This window comes from Vitis riparia, chromosome 14, assembly GCF_004353265.1.
Source record: "Vitis riparia cultivar Riparia Gloire de Montpellier isolate 1030 chromosome 14, EGFV_Vit.rip_1.0, whole genome shotgun sequence".
Lineage (NCBI taxonomy): Eukaryota > Viridiplantae > Streptophyta > Magnoliopsida > Vitales > Vitaceae > Vitis > Vitis riparia.
This window is the reverse complement of record NC_048444.1, coordinates 28,373,663-28,394,135: the sequence shown is the minus strand read 5'-3', so window position 1 is coordinate 28,394,135 and position 20,473 is coordinate 28,373,663. Positions and strand designations below refer to the sequence as shown.

General features: G+C 31.9%; 3 protein-coding genes across 3 annotated transcripts; all 3 read right to left on the bottom strand.

Moving 5' to 3' along the window:
* Positions 1-216: 216 nt before the first annotated feature.
* LOC117931169 (serine/threonine-protein phosphatase PP1) lies at positions 217-4,495 on the bottom strand. The gene is made up of 4 exons (XM_034852080.1): positions 3,966-4,495; positions 1,668-2,227; positions 846-1,049; positions 217-698 (listed from the first exon to the last, which is right to left on the bottom strand). The coding sequence occupies exons 1-4, from the start codon at positions 4,159-4,161 to the stop codon at positions 675-677; spliced, it is 984 nt and encodes a 327-aa protein (XP_034707971.1). The 5' UTR covers positions 4,162-4,495; the 3' UTR covers positions 217-674.
* Positions 4,496-12,087: 7,592 nt separating this feature from the next.
* Positions 12,088-12,921, bottom strand: LOC117929715. Its single transcript, XM_034850097.1, has one exon. It carries the CDS (start codon positions 12,861-12,863, stop codon positions 12,348-12,350), a length of 516 nt encoding a protein of 171 aa, XP_034705988.1. The 5' UTR covers positions 12,864-12,921; the 3' UTR covers positions 12,088-12,347.
* Positions 12,922-17,780: 4,859 nt separating this feature from the next.
* Positions 17,781-18,257, bottom strand: LOC117930630 (uncharacterized protein At5g01610-like). The gene has a single exon (XM_034851263.1). It carries the CDS (start codon positions 18,255-18,257, stop codon positions 17,781-17,783), a length of 477 nt encoding a protein of 158 aa, XP_034707154.1.
* Between the last annotated feature and the right edge of the window lie 2,216 nt (positions 18,258-20,473).

Below are 20,473 nucleotides of genomic sequence, written 5' to 3'. Positions count from 1 at the left end.
TGTATGTAAATTGGGTGGTGTCTTTATGGAGACCATGTTTTTTGTGGTTGAATTCTTAACAAAAATTTTGTTTCTCAAAACATTTGAGAACCATTTTTAAAAATGCTTCCAAATAGACCACCTTGCTAGTCTCAGTCACTGCTTTCTTCCATGCAGAGAGAGAATCCATAATGTTATTTCAAGAATGATTCTGTAGGGTTCATTAGCCTTTGAGAGTGAATAAAAATGGAACCTGATATTGAGAGTTAAGTAAGAAATACCAACTAATTGACTACAATACAATGGGTATTTGATAACAAACAACAGAGAGCACCTGATTTACAATACACTCACTCAGTCAAAGGTCATAAGGCAGGTCCATATCCTCAATCAGTACTGGCAAATTGAATGCTAATTAGCAGATACAGTACGTAATCAAAGATTGTCTAAAGCAAAAATCTCCATTCCTGCACAGAAGACATTGTGTTTTGTTCATTTACAGATTCTACAACAACTCCCATCTGCAACTAAATCATTGGCAAGCTTCAATATCATGAAGGATTTAGGTCATGATCGGAACTGGAAAGCTTCTCAGTTCTGAAACCCATCCATTACCAGATGATTCAAACTCTAGCACAAGTTGATCATTCCCTTTTCAACTGAAGACATCTTCAAATACCCTTCTTTTTCATGTATCAGATCTTTCCAGGTTTTATGGGCTGTTCAAAAACAAAGACAAGAAAAGAGGACCTGGTCAACAAAAGAAAAGGAACTTTCATGGCACCAACATTGGATGCCATGAACCCTAATCTAGTCAAATATTTAAAGACGCAATATGATATAAGTTTGTATTGTATTGTGTATACCTTCTTAAGATTCAACTTAGGTACAGTAGAACCGCTCGATGATGCTTTATTATCAACTGGTTTCATTATCTCAAAGGAGCATACTAGATCTTTATCAACACTCAAAAGAGCACCGGCATTATCAAACTCTCCACCATAGTTTGGTGCTGAAAAAATTGTGACTAATCGTCGTTTAGCAAAGAATTCATATCCATCCTCCACCACCTGCAATTCAGCTTAGAACGATTTTAGTCTGGACCACTTGTTTTTAGTATGATGTTATCAGACACCAGTCCCTAGATATGACTCAAGCTGGCTGGTATGATACGCATATGAGGGTGTGGTACCCATTCTTTAGATGCAATAGATTACTGTTACAAGTAGCATAGAGTAGTTATAGGGCTCTTGTCAGTGGATACGGCTGAAGCTGGTTGGTACCTACTAGGCAATGGGAAGATATGGCAGTCAATAAAGTTGATTGATGCTTGCTACATTTTCCCGTCTTATAATATCTTAAGTGTGCAAAAAATGGAATGTATTACCATTATAGAAGGCTTCAAATTGGAAAAATTGTCGAATGATAGGTACTATAATGGTAAGTGGTTACAAACATTGGTAATAGCTTTTCTTTCTTCAGAATATTTATAGATGATGTAACGGTCCAGGGATGCTTCCAATAATTAATCTCTCAGTGCCCATTTCTAATACCATGGTTGGATTTATTTCACATAGATGACTTTATTTGGCTTTAATGAATTGGGATGCTCTTAAAACAACTATATAGAACAAAGTAGGAAAAGTACATGAATGTTATTAAGCATTGTGAATGAGAACTTTGCTTACCTGATGACCTCGGCAAATGAGATCAAGATCATTCTTGTCCAAAAATTCAGCAACCTTATCAGCTCCAAAGGTACAAGAAACACCTCGATCACTATCTGCCCAACCATCAACTCTAGCATCAGGATCAGACCAAAGCAGATCACAAAGGAGACCGCTATCTGGAATATCAGTAGGTCTCTGAATTTCCTTAATTTGATTCAAATTTTGCAACTCGGGAGAGAGGCCCCCATGCATACAAAGTATCTTTTCATCAATGAGTGCAGCCACGGGCAAACAGTTGAAGCAGTCGGTGAATATCTTCCAAAGCCTAACATTAAACCTCCTTTTACATTCATCATAAAAGCCATAAATCCGATTGATCTTTGCATCTTCATGGTTTCCCCTCAAGAGGTAAAAGTTGTCAGGATATCTTATTTTGTAAGCCAGAAGCAAACATATTGTTTCCAGACTTTGCTTTCCACGATCTACATAATCTCCAAGAAAGAGGTAGTTTGCAGCAGGAGGGAATCCACCATATTCAAATAGCCTCAATAAGTCTTGGTACTGTCCATGTATATCACCTGAAAAAGGCCTGCAATATTAGAAAAAAATTCTACCAAAGAATAATAGGATAGGATAACAATCGATATTAACTGCACACTCCAGTGGCAAATCAAGTGAGTTTGGGGAAGTGATTCAAAAAGCCTCAATTTGCACCCAATGGTTGGTAAATGAGCTGAGAATTTATGAATCAAGATAAATCAAGGTGTACCATTAAAGGATAAGTGGGTATCTTTAAGAGCTGAATCAGGGATGAAATAAACCCAAATCAGCTCATCTTTATGCTACATTGTAAATGCAATGAATCGAATCTTAATCCGATCCAACAGGCAGTCTCCTAGAAGGAAATTTGGCTCTATTCCCCACATGAGTCCTAGCACAAAAGAGTAGCCACTACAATGCCTGTGCTATTGATTGCCAATCAAGCCTGGACACATGGGGAAGGCCCTATAGCAGCAGCTCCCTTTTGATGTGCGAGATCAAGATTCTAAATCAGCTTCATCAATAGATGTTGTCGAAGTTGTGGTTGAATCATCCATTTCAGTTGAATCGATGGAAGCCGAGTTCAGGAAGCTCACTCTCCCCCAAATAGGATATTCCTGGCCAAAGGGAGAAATGACTTTTCTTTGAAGTGATTTTGGTTCATCATCAACAGGAGAACATCTGTTTTTCAGCTCATTTATGGCATTTGAATTATTTCTCCAGTTTCTAAACTTTTGGCACCTAGTACCGTACTGTAAATCTTCTATTAATTTTTCCACAAACATCATTTCATGATCGAGAATCAGGATTATAGAGAGAAGAAACTGCAAAATTTTCTCCAAGGATTCGATGTCCTCCATTCTTCTCTTGCATGAAAAAATATACAGATTTGATGCTAATAGATGCACATTTCTCTATTTCCCAACAATTTTCTCTTAGATATATCAGAAAAAGAATTGTTCCTAACATTTCAGGAGATAATGGGTGTTTTCATTTGAAAATTTTGAATCACCCCATTTGGTTGCCAAGTAACCAAGGAAAATCGGAACTTCACATCAAATTTTTTTCCTAGTTTATACTAAATCAAATCCCGAATTATTTTCCAGGGTAAGCTAAACTACATGAAATGTAAGGCTCCAATTTCCTTTTTCCTTTCCGTCTTCCCCAAGTTTCTTGGCAACCAAACAAATAACCAGAAACAAATAAATACAGTAGCTTAGCCCAGTTAGGCACATCCATTTACCTCCTCCCCAACCCAAAAAATCGACAAAAATGCAAATTTCAAACCCTTCTTGTAATCTTTGTAGCAATTTTCTCGGAAAGCAAATAAAAATCCGGCAAGAAAAAGATACAGTATTTTAGCAAAGTTAAGTCCACTCTCTCATTTCCTCCCAAATCCAGAAAAAAAAAGGGACCAAAAAAAGGCAAAATAAAAATTTCCTTCTTATTTCGCCAATTTTCTCGACCAAACAACCTCCCACGAACAAACATGAAGACAAGGCAAAACAAAAACATGGGTATCGTCCATTGTAATTGTACTCTTTCCCCCCAATTTTCTCAGCAGCCAAACACCCGGAAACCAAAAAAAAAAGGAGAGAAAAAAAATCCCAAAATACAAACATGGTATTGCCTATTGCAATTGCACTCTTTTCCCCAATTTTCCCGGCAACCAAACAAACACCCAGAAACAAGGGACACCAAAGCGGCACAAAACAAAACATGGGTATTGCATATCGTAATTGCAGAATTCAAAATGATTATCAGGAGAGAGCTGACCAGCGATCCGAATAGGGGCATGAAGCTGGAGGAGATTGGGCTGAGAAAGAAAAACGTGGCGAGCGTTGACGCAGAGGTGGCGGATCTCAGCCTCCGAAAGCTGTACCTGTTTGCCTCCTTTTCCATCCAAAAGCCGCCTTATGATATCTTCCAACACGCCCTTATCCATCATTCCCTCCATTGTCATCATCATCATCTGCTTCTTCAACTTCTCTTAAAAACAACCAATTCCCAAGTTTCTACGGGGAGAAAGGCTTTGAATTCCTGTCACGGAATCCAAAGAAATGGGCAGAAAAGTAAGAGAAATGGGTCAAAACAATCAAATTTGAACGGAAAAGTGAGAGAAATGGATGAAAAGAAAGGAAAAATGAATAGGGAATAGAGAGAAATAGATGAAAATTTGGCTATCTTTGAACTAAGGATGGTGGGGAGAGAGAGAAGGGCATCTGTTGAATTGAGAGACGGATCGAATGCCCACACTTTTAGAGAGAGAAAGAAGAGAGAGAAAGGCCACCTGTTGAATTTTTTTTAGAGAGAGAGGGAAGAGAGAGAAAGTTTTCTCCGTTGGAAATGAGTAGAAAAAATCCTGTCATTTTCTCATGATTGTTTTTTTTCCTTAAAAAAGTAATTATATTTCTTTTTTCTTTTCTAAAATTTATTTTTATAAACATTAAAATATAATTCAATATTAAAATTTAGTTTTTAATATAACAAAAAAAAATATAATATAAAATCAGAAAAATATCAAATATTACTTTATACATTTTCAAAATTTTATTTTTACATGGAGACAAGTTTTAAAAAGTATAAAAAAATTATTAAGATAAATTAATCATCATTTATGCTTTATAAAATTAGGATATATTTGATAACTGTTTTTGAAAATAATTATAAAAAATAGCTTTTAAAAATTATTCTTTGATATTTTGTAAAATTAAAATTTATTTGTAAACTTAAAATATTTTTAATCAATTTTAAATATTTTAAAAAATAATCTTTATGTCTAATATTTTATTTTTTATTATTCTATATATTTATACAATTATTTTTTAAAATAGACCTCAAAAAAGTGAAAACAATTAAAAAATGTTTTCTAAAAACACATCTTTTTTTGTTTTTTGTTTTTGATTATTAAACATGTTTTGTTCTCCGTAACAAAAAAACACAAGAAACAAGTTTAATAATAAAAAACTTTTTTTTTCCTTTTTTATTCTTAAAATAAAAAATAAGGTGTTCTCAAAAAAATATCTTTTAGTTTTTTTTTATGTTATTTTAATTTGTTTTCTTAGGTGTGTTTTAAAAAATAATTGAATAAACATGTAGAATGATTAAAAATTATTTTTTAAAAATAAAACATAATTGTACAAACATTAGAGAAAAAAATTATTTTAAAATATTAAAATTAAGTTAAAACCAAAATCAGAAACAATTTTCAAAAACTAATTTTTAAAATTATTTTAAAAAATAATTATCAAATAGATTCAATTTATATCTCATGTGTGATCTTATATTTTTATATCTTAGTATGGTTTTTAATATACCTTGATTTTATTTATTTATATACTAATATGGTGACCATAATTTACTTTAAATAATTTATATTTAAAATTTGATATTATATATATATTTTATTTATTATTCCAAAGAAATATATGTATACATAATTATTGGAATATTAAAAAGTATAAATTTAATTATTTCCTTTTTCATCCTCCCTATTTGTGATAGAATTGAACACAACAATTGAAAACTTTAAAAGAGGAAATGGTGGACTTGGTTGGAAGACCCTAAAATCAGGGCGTGACAGGTGGACAGATGGAGTGGTGGTCACGGTAATAAGGAAAGACACTGGGGGTGAGATTAGTCTTCAAACCGCGTTACCCCTTTAAGAGCGATACCCCCACTCCATACACCACCATAATTATCCATTTTGGTAGATATGCCTTCCCATTTACTTCACATCCAACTCACCAAACTCACTTTTTATTTATTTATTTATTTAATTTCTAAAAATAAATTAATAAATTTATAAAAATAGTAATTTTTATAAAAAAAATGAATTTATCTTATATTCTTAAAAATTATTTTAAAAATTTTGGATAATTAAATTTTTTAGTACCTTAATTTTTTTTAAAATAATATTTTACAAAATATTATATTTTTAAGGTATATCTCTATATAAAATTTATTATTATTATTATTGTTTTAAATAGAATATAACAAGTCTATTCAAATGATGTCTTAATTTTCACTTTTAATTAGTTTTTTATTTTTTTATTTTAACTATTTGTACACCTCTCAATTAAAATAACTATTGTCCCATGACTCCCATCCATGAATTTTTTCAAATTATTCTTAACATTATTTCCTATCATGACTACTCATTTAAAATCATCATTTATTTATTTTTTGATATTTATCTAGTACCAATCAATTAAGAACTTGACCAAAATATAAAGCAAGTTATAAAAAATAATGAAATGTTTTCTTTTTCTATTATCAATTATCCAAATAAGCTGATATATTAAAATCTAATCAAAGGTATGATTAAGGTAGTGTTTGTTTTTTTACTTAATTTTAATTAAAATTTTATATTTAAAATTAAATAGTACTTAATATTATTAAGTATTAAGTTATTTTTTTAATATTTTATTTCTATTGAGAAATAAAGAAAAATTAATAGATAATTTTAAGTTAAATATTTTGATTTTTTATTTAGTAAAAATTTTAAGAAATAAGCAATAAGTTAATAAAAAATGAAAAAATAAACTATCAAATTACTTTAGCAAAAAATTTTAAAAAACAAATATGATATAAGGTTATATATACTAGTATTAAATTATTGATTGTTTTTGGTAGGACACGATTTTTCATAATTTTCCACAAGAAGCTATCATGGGGTGAACAATGGGGTAATGAAGTCAAGCCAATGTTGGTAGGGCTATTACTCCATTTACTCTTGCCTTTAATGATGGGGTGAGTTAGTTGAAAATTTTATATGGCAAGTAAATTCTTTGCCAAACCTATCGAGGACCATGTATTTTTGTCTTCCACAATAAAATAAAGGTGTCTTAAAATGTCGAAAAAGAATTATTAGTGTTGATTCTCAACAATAATCAATCCTTTAGGTAGTCATTTTAATGCGTTTTATTCTTAATATTTTTATCAGAAGGTAAGTTCGATGAGGGTGTGCTTTGTATAGACCTCTTTGATGTTTAAGTCAATTTAGAGGATTTATTGTCCATACCTCTTTTATTTTAGTTTTCTTCTTTTACTCATAGAAGGGTACCTACTGGGATGCCCCATGAGCAATGCTTAAGTCAATTTAAAGGATTTATTGTTCATACATTTTTTATTTTTGACTTTCTTTTTCTACTCATAGAAAGGTACCTACTTAGATACCCCATGAGCAATACCTAAGTCAATTTAGAGGATTTATTGTTCATACCTCTTTTATTTTTGGTTTTCTTCTTCTACTCATAGAAGGGTACTTACTCGGATGCCTCATGAGCGATGCCTAAGTCAGTTTAAATGATTTATTGTTTATACCTCTTTTATTTTTGGCTTTCTTCTTCTATTCATAGAAGGGTACTTACTCATATGCCTCATGAGCGATCCCTAAGTCAATTTAGAGGATTTATTGTTCATACCTATTTTATTTTTAACTTTCTTCTTCTACTCATAGAAGGGTACCTACTCGGATGCCCCATGAGCGACTCCTAAGTCAATTTAAAAGATTTATTGTTCATATTTATTTTATTTTTGACTTTCTTCTTCTACTACTCATAAAAGGTATCTACTCTAGGTTTGACAAAAATCATTTTTCTTTATTATTTTTGAAAATGCAATTCTATCTAGAACTCAATTATAAAAAACATATGAAAATTCTATGCTTTTATGTGCAGTACAATGTTTTTAACTTATTTTATTTTATGTTTTTAAAACTCGTTTTTTAAAATCTTCCACAAAAAACCATTGTGACAAATACATCAAATTTGTTCTAAAAGATCATTTTGTTTATCATAATGAATAAAAAAAAAAAAAAATCATTTTCAACTTAAAATTTGTTAAGCATATTCTGAGCCCGAAAATTTGTAGCATATATAACCATTGGTAGAAGGGTCCTCTAAGAACAAAAGGCTAACCAGAGTCGTGGGGGACTTGGATTATATATGGGTCTTTGTTGGCTTCTAGGAAGAATTTTGAGGGAATTTCTCAGCACCTTCTTACTTCCGCCAATGTGATGTTTGCCTGCTCTTTCTTGGTCTCTTAGAAGTCAAGAAATACTTGAAAAATGAGGAAGTATTCGGTACCTCTATCATATAGTTTTGTTTTCCATCGGGTCTTTCCGGTAGAATTCTTGGTTATTGAGAATTTAATAAAATAATGTATATTATTGGTTGTTAGGGATTATAGGCCGAGTTTTTTTAGGTATTGACATGTTCCGTAACAAGTTTGATATAAATATAAGTAAGTTTGGAATGAGTTTGAGAATTTTGTTTGACTTTATTCAATTTTCTTGTGATTATATATAATATTAAATAAAAATATATATTTTTTTATTTTTTAACTTTTTAAATATATATAAAATATTATTTTTCTTAAAAAAATTATGATTATTTATAATATTTATTAGTTTATAAATTGTATTTATTTTTAATGCAATTTCAAATTTTAAAGTAAAAAAGTTTAAAAAAAGCTAAATAGGGTAAGTATGAGAATTTTTTATACCCTCACCATCCTACCATGTTTAATTATTCTTTTTTAGTAAGGATAAGAATGAATATAAATAAATGAGATAGGAGGACAGGTGATCTGATATGAACTTACCCAGTTGTCATTTCCAATAATTATAATATAATATATATTAAAAAATGATATCCAAAATTCAATTTCTTTAAAGCTTAACTATGATTGATTAATTTAATAATTAATTTTCACTTTTTGATTTGCCTTATAAATTTTCTAATCAATCAAGATAAATCAATAATAATCATTATATATAATAGCACCAAATAATAAAAAATCATCTATAGAGATTATTCAATAGTTATAGTTATAAAAGCCATGAGTTTATCCATGTAGAAATCTCTTAAACATGAAAGAAGTATAAATAGATCCTTGAACTTCCCCTTTTCTCATTGAAAGGGGTTCCAAGAATCTCTAAATGAAATCTTAATTTTAAGAGTTCCCAAAGCTTTTTATTTTTTTTTATTTACAATAAAAATGAGTTTTTTTCAAACCTTTTTATACTAAAACCTTAGGTTTTTAATTATATCAATCTAAGAAAATTAAGAAAATTTCAATAATTTTTAAAAAAATTTTGAAGCATAAAGTGTGGGCACTTAGGGGCTAGGGCTAGGGTGATGCTCAAGCGGTCTTGGGTACTTGAAGTAGCTAAAACAAGAGTTGAAGCTGCAAGAACTGGAGTTAGAAGGGCTACAAGAACTAGAACAACCTGTCTACCTCGACAGTGATGAGCGGTGCAGAGATAATAGTTAGAATGACAAAATCTCCTGCATAAGTATATCATACGTGTAGTCCCTCGTGACACTAAAAATTAGATGGTTGATGTCTATCTCGTGCCTCATCTAAATGACATGAATAAGTTAGGTGGCTAGATGTTAGACATAGCAAGAACATTGGGAATGAATAGGGCTTGAGTAACATTCGATCTCACATGGGTAGGAGAACAAATATGTCGGGATATATTTTCTCATCTCATGTGAATTATGATTATCCGATAGTCAATGTTACAATTTATCGTAAGTCTCATCCAATATGTAAACATACACAATAATGCACTCATCCTGAAAAACTCATCTTATTAACTAAGATAAGTCATCACTCTAATCAAGAGGTAGTATATTATAATTTCAAATGGATTGCTTGATTCCATGAATTGATTGTGATTAGTTTATCATCTTGTAAGGACTCCACGATTTGGGTTTTTTGTGCAGTTTCTAACATACCAAAGTCATGTACAATGCAAACAATGTAGATGTGGATACTTATATATTAAATAATACAATTAAGGATAAAAAGAAGATCATAAAATTATAAAATATAAATATATTAATGAAATATGATTCTATTACATCATGTTATACTTTCAAAGGCTCGATCCTAACAAGATAAACTTTATAGTAATTGTCAAAGTCACCCCATAATAACTTACAATTAATTTGATTTCCATTTAGCCAAATTTATATTTAATATAACTTTTCAACTTTCTTGTACATATCCATATAAATCATACGATTATAATCTTTATTGTTTAAGGGTATTTTCTTTACTTTTAATTTGTGGTGGCTATTATTAATTTTCATGAAAAACATTTTCATTATTTTTAGCTTTTAAAACATTTAGGGCGTTCTCAAATTTTTTTATTTATTTATTTTATTTTATAATAGTGGATGTTTGGGTCAACTTACGCACATCTCAACTAATCTCACGGGACCCTGAAGTTAATGATCGGATAAGCTTCCAATGGCCCTGAAGTTAGGGTGTTCTCAATTTTTGTAATTAATCAACCAATTGATTCTTTGTAAAGATATATTCTAATGAAACAATTCTACTTTCCACTAATGAAATGATGATGAGTGTCAAAGTGTTCAGTCCTAGAGGATGACAATTTTTTGAGATGCTTATAGATTCAAATTATCATACCAAATGGACTTGGTATCAGACCTTCAATCCATAGTCTTATTTTTTTTTTTTTTGCTTTAATTATAGAAATTGAGTGCAATAGCTCCTATTAGCCATGTATTCAACCTCACCCTTGGAAAGAGAAAGAGTAATGATTTTTGCTCATCCAAGCCAACAAACAATTCCCCACAAAGAAGCATGCACCAAATGTGTTCTCCTTCAACTCAAACATGTTTGTATAAGACTCGATGGTAGTGAAGTAGTTTTGGACTAGTGATTTTTGAAGCAAAATTATCAAACTAAACTAACACATCAACAATATGTATAAGGAGGAAATAGAAAAATCCAACCAAGTTTTGGTTATTGTTTAGTCGTCAGTTGAATTTGCTATTGTCCCTTCTAATGTAATTTAGACTTTTTTGGATTATTGAAAGAGATACCGAATGATCAAAATTTCAAACTTACCATATTTGTAAACTAAATTCTCAAACTATTTTCGGCTAAAAAATTGCCAAACATTTTTTTTAAAAGTTAAAAATTGTCTTTTTATTTTAATTTTAATTTCAAGAACTATTTCCCAATAGACTATTTTGATTTTGAATTATTTTCGCTTCCATTTTTCTTGAATTCTAGGGCTGAAACACTTACACTACGTGTTTGCTTAGGTTGCATACCTTATAGCATTTTTTGATGAAGTAGTGTTAAGGCTTTGTTTGGTTTCTTTCAATGTTTTAGCACCATTTGTTTTCTTAAATGAAGTTTTATTTTCAGATATCTTGTGTGAAAGCAAAAAGTTAAGTTAAAATTTATAACTTTTATCTAAAATATGAAGTCAATGATGTTAATTCTGAGCCAACTAGAGTCAAGTTTGTCGAGGGGAGCCCCCTACAAATGATACTCTTAAATCGATGTTTTTCTTGATTTAAGACAGATTTGGATCTATTCAAACTTTAGGTGCCATCTAAGTTGGCTATGTTACCATGCCAATGTCCACAATTTTATATCTAGCAACAGAGTTAACTTATTCTATATAGTAATAAGTACTAATGCATAATTTGTATAAGAAGGGAAACTAGGTCCACAAAATAGCCCTAGAAAACTCACAAACAAGCATTCCAAGGCAGGAAAAATGGGTTTGTTGCTTACCAATTTTATAACCCTAAAGAATGAAGAAACAAACACTATCCCTCCTTTGTTGGCAAGCTGCTTTTCAAGAAATAGAGAGGTTGTGCAGGTATAATTCATATCATAACAAGCTTAGTATTTGGTGTCAAAATCATAACTACAATCCAAATTAAGCATCAAACTTGGCATTTTCCAATATATTTCACTATCTGTTAAAACAAATGGAGCCCAATTGTAACCAATAATCTACCCTTATTTCTCACAAACCTTAATCGGATCTCACCATCACTACAATCAGAAGCAGCCAATTCAAAGAACAAAACCGTATCAATATTTGTACTAACCCCACTACATTCATATCCTCAATTCCATAGATAGATCAATAGAGATGAAATTAAGAACAAATTAACATTGGGGTTTCAGATTCAAACAAATTTCAGCCCTATGACTTTTTTTTTTTCCCATCATCAATGAGAATATGCATTTGGGCATCCCACAAATCAACTAAAAACAACAAAAAGTCATCAAGATAAGCACAACCCACATCGATTAATCCAACAGACAATTAAAAAAAAATTCAAGTACACCAACTATCTGAATTCGATTCCCCTAATGTGAAGAAACAAAAGGGTTTGATCTAAGCTTGTTTACTTGCCTATTACCGCAATTCAAGCCACACCCACATTGAGGGCACTCCTCAAAGTTGTCAATTGAGAACCCAGCTGATGCGATCCCCACAGAGAAATCAATATCATCGCCGCTCCGGCGGACCTCTATTATGTCCACCCATATAAAGAACAGCTTCACGCTGACACCCTCCAAGCTTGATAGCTTGCCTTTTGATATGTTACCTTTGATGGTGGACTTGTACTTCAATTGGTACGAGCCTTCAAGAGAAAAGCTGCAGCTACCATTGAAAGAGGCTGAGAATTTACCCGTGGAGGTGTTCAGATCGTAGCCTATGACCCCTTTTGGAAGAAGGCCGACTGGGAAGTTGTAGTCCTGAAGAACCTCATAAACTGTTGGGGAGTCATTGGAGGAGCTGGCTGGAGTTGAATGTATGAGGATTAGGCAGAGAGTTGCGGCTAGAGAAATCATCAATCTTTGGGTTTTGGTTGAAACCATCTCTGTCTATCTCTCTCTCTCGTCTTCTTCTTCTTCTTCTTCTTCTCTTTAGGTTTTCTTCTTCGCTTTACTTTCTCTTCTTCTCTATTGTTTCACCTAACCGTCAATTGAAAGGTAGTTGGAGGTGGAATCTAACAGGTTTGGCCACTTGTAGCCCTGCATATTGGGGTGGGCTAGGCTGGGGTTTGCCTAGATTGGGTTGGGCTAATATTGGGCTCTGAGTAGTTCCAGATCAACCCCTATGGGCTTGGAGTTACCTGGGCTGACGAGTACCCAAAGCAAATTGGTTTCATCCACCAGCAAGATGCACCAAGCCCATATATAAAACCTAATTTACGATATTTGGTGCTTGATGAATGGTCCATTTACTTGTATCCACACATTGTTTCAATCAAATTTAATGTTATAATTTCAATTTGAGCTGTTGCATGTATACATAAATAAAAGGAAGAAATTGAGTCAAACAAAAGTAAAAACAAACATGACATTACTTTCCTTTGAGCATTCATAAGATCAACTAAGAACAACAATAATTAATCAAAATAAGCAGTACCCACATGGATTAGTCCAACAAACAACTCAAGGAAATTCAACTACACTTCTCATCTCAATTCAATTCAATTCCCTTCATAAGGATAAAGGAAAGGGTTTGTTCTAAGCTTGCTTACTTGCCCACCACCACATTGGAAGCCACACCCACATTGAGGGCTCTCCTCAAAGTAGTCGATGGGAAATGCGGAGGACATAACCCCCACAGAGAGAACAAGATCATCTTCGCTCCGGACGATCTCTTCTATCTCCATCCACACCAAGAACAGCCTCGTGTAAACTCCCTCCAAGCTAGATAGCTTGCCATTTGATATGTAACCTTTGACAATGGGCTTGTACTTCAACTGGTATGAGCTTTTCAAGAGAGAAGCTGCAGGTATCATTGAAATAGACTGAGAATTTATCTCTAGTGATGTTGAGGTCATAGCCTTTGACCCCTTTGGGAAGAAGGCCAACTGGGAAGTAGTAGTCCTCAAGAACCTCATATGCTGTTCGGCTATCAGTGGAGGAGTGGGATGGAGTTGAATGTATAAGGATTAGGCAGAGAGTTGCTGCTAGAGAAATCAAGCTTTGGGTTGTGGCTGAACCCATCTCTCTCTCTCTCTCTCTCTCTCTATTTCTTCTTCTTCTCCTTCTATCAAGCATGTATATTAGGGTTTAGACTTAGAGTGTTGTGGATGATCACCAATGAGAAAAACTAGACTATTGAATGATCTTCTCTTGGTGCATGAGAAGAAGAAGCTATATCAAGATGTAACATTTATGTATCATTACTTTAGTAATCCAAAAGACCATGAAAATTTACAACACATCGTATTTGATGATTAGTCAAATATTTTACTCAGGAATGAAATTTACGACACATCGTGCTTGATGATTAGTCCATTTTACTTGACTCCAACACATTGTTTTAATAGCGCACGTTTAACCGTTATTTTTCAGTATATACATGGAGAGGATGATGAAAGCTAATTCAATGTTTATAATTAGATTTTAAAGTTGTCCTTTGAAATTGGTTTTGTGTCTACAACATAAAACAATTTTCTAACTTAAAAACCACATGATAAACTTTTGATAAAATAGTTTTTTGAGAATTTATTACCGAAACATGTTTTTGAGAATAAATTTAAACAAAATTTTATCTTTTAAAATAATTGAGAACTATTTAAAAAATCACTTTTTAAAAACATAGCAAACCAAATTCTTACAATTCGATGAACTAGTCTTTCATGAGGATGGGCCAAGTGCCAAATTACTTAGCTACACCAAATCATCAATGCCCTTATTTTCTAAGATTTCACTCTCTTAGGCTATGTTTGGTTCCTGGAAAATGCTAGGGAAAGGAAAAAAAATGTTATGAAAAATCATTTTCCTGATTTTGGATGACGGGGAAAATACCATGGAAAAAAAACATAAAGGAACATGCTAATGAAAATATTATAATATTTTTCTTACTACTTTTCTTAAAAAATAATGAGGTAAATAGGAGAGAAATGGAAGGGAAAAGTTGGGGGAAATTTTATCGGGCTCACTATATCATCTTTATTGAGTCTCTTGTTTGCATAACCTCTTTATCGATCACTATGGCTTCTCACTATTATTGGTTCTTTCAACGACCACCACCATCATTTTGATCACTTTACAGTACCTCCGACAACCTACCCTCTTCGAGCACACAGTTCCCATGGATGAAATGCATTATTCAAATATAGTGAATGTGTTTGCATCCATGTTTTTAGATCAGGTATGAATTGTCAAAACTTTGGTTTCTTCAAATTTGTGGCCTCTATTTGGCTTTATTTTTCATGAAGAATTCAAAGTTCACAGAGAAGTTGGACTCTCTCTGGTCTTTCTCCAATGTTCTTTCTTCGAGAAGTCAAGCTGTGGTTTTTGATACTAACGAGAAAGCCACTCAATTCTCTGTCAATCATAGTTCCAAAGTAGAGCCAACCAAACCCCTAAGCCTTATTGTTGAGAATAAGAAGAATCAAACTGAGAATACTGAGGTTCTAGACCAACTCCAAAGGTGTTGTAATTGTGGTGAGTTTGCTGCTGAAACCAAAACCCAGATAGCGAAAACAGAGGTCTTGGAAGTGCTGCTACAGGTGAAAGAAAAAAGGAGGAGAAGGAGCAAGAGAAGCTTCGAGTCTTGTTTGAATCAAAGGAAGGGTTCTTAGGAAGTTTAATTTACAAACGAAGGGGCATGATGATATGAGTTTTTCTATGAATGTGGTTTGTGGGAATGAGGTAGTTGAGGCAGCGTCTAGGTATTAGTTGTTTGGCAATTCGTATCATGTTAAGATGCCTTCTCTTAGTGATGGTATGACCATGAAATAGCATTTCAATTCTTGGGCTTACACAATTGCCTGCACTATCAGATGATATAGTCTCATGGGAGTTGCATTTTGCCTCTGTCACAACTTTGTATGTGATTAAGGAGTTCTTTGCAGGTCTTTCTTTTTCTTTTTTCTTTTTTTTTTTCTTTTTTTTTGGGACCAAACAAGGTGTTCGAAGGATGCGAATTATAATTTTGATTTTTTTTTATTGATTTTGTTTTCTTTTCATTTTTCCTTGACTTTTCCATGATTAACCAAACAAAGAAAAATGAATTCTTTATTTTTTTCCTTTAAATTTTTCATGAATAACCAAACAAGAGAAAAATTGTATATTCATTTCCTTATCTTTTTATTTCCTTCCATTTTATCTTTCAATTTTTTTTTCCCTAACATTTTTCAAGAACCAAACATAACCTTAACTAACCTCTAATTTTGATAACTTCTAACTAGATCTCACTAGAACTAGAATCAAAGTTATTATTATTTTTTATGATAATAAGTTCATTTTAATTATATTAATTGATATTAAAAAGTTATTTTAGTTAAATAAAAACAACCAAAATAACAAACATCACCTAAACCTTTCTTAAGGAGAAAAAAAAAAAAAACCCCATAATTGAAATTGTCTCTTATAAAGATGATTTCTTATGTTACATTGTTTAAAAGGGAAAATAGAGAAAAAAAAAATAGTATACAATAGAAAAGACATTTACCTAAGAAATTGTCTATTCAAAATACGAATTTCCATGTGGCCAAAACTATGTACCTACCGTATTTTTGGACATATTTTCTAAACAACCCCATGTTGAAAATGTTTTATCTGATGTCATTTGTGGTACAATATTGTCAAAGATCCCATAAAGCTTGGATGGAACTTGCTATGTTAAATGCAAATAGTACCAGAACCAGAACAATGAACCCACCGATGTCAAGATGCACCAAACTTGTGTAGCTCTGGCATGTGTACTATTAAGTTAGGGTGCCATATCTAGATGAAATTTTTTTGAAGAATTATGGAAGAGAAGTGACCTTTAGAGCATCTAGACTACGGAATAATCAGTTGGGGTAAGGAGAAGGAGAAGGAGAAGCTATGGAGATACGATATATATATATATATGTATCATCATTTTAGTGACCATCAAACTATGAAGATTTACAACACATGGTGATGATCAGTCCATTTTATTTGACTACCTTGTCTGGTTGAGATATCAACAACTTCTAATAATATTTTTACTCCCAAATCTCCATGGAATTATGTGTATAGATATATCACGAAAATATTTTCTAGGAATTGCAATGGATACAAACACACATTTGAGAAGAGCCAAACATATCCTTATGTCAATGAACTAAGAAAATGTTTGATTGTGTTTTTTTTTTAAATATTTTTGATGAATGCATTTTCTTTAGAAATGTTTACGGGAAAATCACCTTCGAAGTGTTTTTTTAAAAGCACTACAAGTGATTTTTTAACTTTTTAAAAATATTTTCTAAATTTTAATGAATGTCTTATTTTTTGTTTTAAAAACATTTTTTTAGACTAAAAATGCTTTTTAAAAACATTGTTAAATAGACTCCAAGTACTTTTGGATCCATATGGTTAAATCATCATCAATTCCTCATAAATTTTCCATGAGATTTATTTCGGGTTTTAAACAAATGGAGTCTAATTTTAACCAACTATCTCCTAATTCTCAGAAAACCTAATCAGATCTCACCAACAGTAAAATCAGAAGCTGGTGATATTTTTTCCAAGAACAAAATCATATTAAATACACTAATCCCATTACATTCATATCCCCAGTTCTGTAAAAGACAAAACATCCAGTTTGGGATTCATACAAATTGCAGTGATCCAACGTTCCCTCTTTATTCACATCATAAATGGGAATATCCTTCTGGGCATCACTAAAAATCAACTATAAGCAACAGTAATTCATCAAAACAACCACAACCCACATCGATTGATCCAACAACAAACACAAAGAAATTCAAGTATACCAAAAGGGTTTGTTCTAAGCTTCCTTAATTACTCGCTCAAACTGCACTGGAAGCCACACCCACATTGAGGAGACTCCTCAAAGTTGTCAATAGGAAATGGGGCTGATTCAAACCCCGCAGAGATCACAAGGTTGTCGCCGTTCCGGATGATCCCTACTATGTTTAATGTAAGCAAGAAAAACTTTACACTGATGCCATCCAAGCCAGATAGGGTGTCCTTTGATATGTAACCAGTGACGGTGGACGAGAACTTCAATTCGTATGAGCCTTGGACAGAGAAGCTGCAGGTTTCATTGAAGTAGGCTGAGAATTCACCTGTGCTGGAGTTAAGATCATAGCCTTTCATCCCTTTGGGAAGAAGGCCCATTGGGAAGTTGTACTCCCGAAGAACCTCGTACGCATTTGGGGAGTTGTTGTATGAGTTGGCTGGAGTTGAATGTATGAGGATTAGGCAGAGAGTTGCTACTAGAGAAATCAATGATCTTTGGGTTGTGGCTGAATCCATCTCTCTTCTTCTTCTTCTTCTTCTTCTGTCTCTGCTTTCTCTTCTCCTTCTGTGTGTGATTTTTGGGTTCTCTTATAACTTCTTGATTCAGGCTGAAGCAGAAGCCAAAAGAATGATTTCAAAAAGCAATCTAAAAGTGCTAAAAGTTTAGTTGAATATACGGAAAAACTTTTTGCATGAAGATAAAATGGGGTTTTGACAGGAAGCAACGTTATTTTGTCTTTCATGTTTGGCTTCTTTAATTTTGTTTTATCTTTCTTTTTTAAACTAGCTACTCAAACAAACATAGGGATGACAACCAACGGCCGATTCGGGATGAGTTGCCCCGATCCCAATCCGTCCCTTTGAAGATGAGACGGAGTAAGTATGAAAATTTCATACCTATTTTGTCCCGTTTCATTTAATATTTTTCTTTTCATTTTTAAATATAATAAAAATAAATAAATTTTACAAATAATATAATTTTTATTAATTTAATTTTTTAAAAGTATATATTTTTTAAAAAATGCACTCATCTTTAACACGTTGATCTTCATCCCCAAATTTGACTTATTTGGTATGAGGTTAATGAGTACTTGAAAACCCCCCTTTGTTGCCTCCATTAGAACATGATCGAGGTATGAAATGGGTTAAGGTTTGTCTCATGTAAGACTTCAATCACTTATTTTATAGGTATATGGTTATTAATTACCTACGCTTCCAACATGCCTACGTTATAGCCTTTGATATACAAAACGATTTAATCAATAAAAGAGGTATGGTGGATGTATCCTATATATGATTCCATGTTTTTCTAGGTTTTGAAAAGTGTAGACTTTTATTATTATGAATTACATGATACTTGGGGAATCTCTTATGATGATCACCTATTTATGTTTGAAGCACACCTTTATGCTTGCCCATATATTTTTTTCCTCGTTTCTTTTGATGTTTCTATTATTGTAAATTTACCTTTGGATAGAATTTTTAAATGATGGGTTTTAGACTAAGGCTATAATAAACTTAAACATATAGAACACGTTTTAAACAAAGGTCTCTCTAATACTAATGAGTTGTTTGTTTTTCATTAGTAGCGAAATAATTTCTCAATTTTAATGCTACTTTTAATAATAATGGTTGAATTTTAATATACTTGAAATGATAATTTGTTTAGTAATGATGAGAATCATAAATAAAGGTATCATTACTCAGTGACTAAGCTCAATCATCAATAAAAATTATTAAAGTAAATATTTTTTATCATCTTTTAAGGATGATATATTCTTTTAATATCTTTCAAATTAACTTTTAGACCTTTAGTAAAATTTTAATCATTATAGCTATTTTTTCCCCTCTCTCGCATATATTTTCTTCCATGTTTTTCCTTCATCTCCTATATGTGTATTTTTTTTTCTTTTAAGTAATCTAAATTTTATGTGTTTCTTGGGCTTCTCTCAACCACGATAGATTAGACAATAATCCTATAATGCAAATCAAGCTATGATTTAATTTGGCATTTTTATTGCAACCTTTCACTTTTTGAGGAGTTGAATTGATCTTTTGCTTACATATCTAATGGAAACAATAGAGTTGGAGAGCTTCAATCCATCTATGATTAAGGTTATGATTAACTCAAAGCCTTTTGCTTATTTCTTCAACTAACAATTATGGATAATGATATCAATTCACCAAATATCTCCAATTTACCCAATAGATCCTATGTATCTGACCAGTAACAAATGGCTTGTACCGTTTGTATCCATGTTCCTTGTGAACTAGGTCTTGTTTGTTTTCTAATATAAACATTTTCCTTTTTATTTTTATGCTAATTTGATATGACATAGGGAATCATGTGCTCTATATATTCAAAATTGAGAGGGGTTCCAATTGTATCTTATGCCAAAGTTATTGTTAAAAAATATGATATATATTGTTGACCCAAATCAAAATTGATTGTTTAATATGATATCAAAGTCTCGTTTAATACGAGTCTTGAGTTGGAACCTTACAACATGTTTATTTACCCAATTTCTTGTGCCCATATGTAAGCCTAAAGGCCCTAAATAAATCTTGTGTTTGAACTTCATAACATATTTATTTCCTTAATTTATTGATCTCACATGTAAGCCCGAAGAAATCATGTCTTCGAATCTTATAACATATTTATTTTCCTATTTTTTTTTAAATAAACAGATCCTACTAGTTTTATAAATCACGGATGAAAGAAATTTGTGGAA

Excerpts from the sequence above, each read along its gene's own strand:
- LOC117931169 (XM_034852080.1), bottom strand. The coding sequence starts at position 4,161 with ATGATGATGATGACAATGGAGGGAATGATGGATAAGGGCGTGTTGGAA. Across the intron at positions 1,050-1,667 it reads TCATTTGCCGAGGTCATCAG|GTGGTGGAGGATGGATATGA; the intron begins GTAAGCAAAGTT and ends GCTGAATTGCAG. Across the intron at positions 699-845 it reads CTAAGTTGAATCTTAAGAAG|CCCATAAAACCTGGAAAGAT; the intron begins GTATACACAATA and ends GTTTTTGAACAG.
- LOC117929715 (XM_034850097.1), bottom strand. The coding sequence starts at position 12,863 with ATGGTTTCAACCAAAACCCAAAGATTGATGATTTCTCTAGCCGCAACT.
- LOC117930630 (XM_034851263.1), bottom strand. The coding sequence starts at position 18,257 with ATGGATTCAGCCACAACCCAAAGATCATTGATTTCTCTAGTAGCAACT.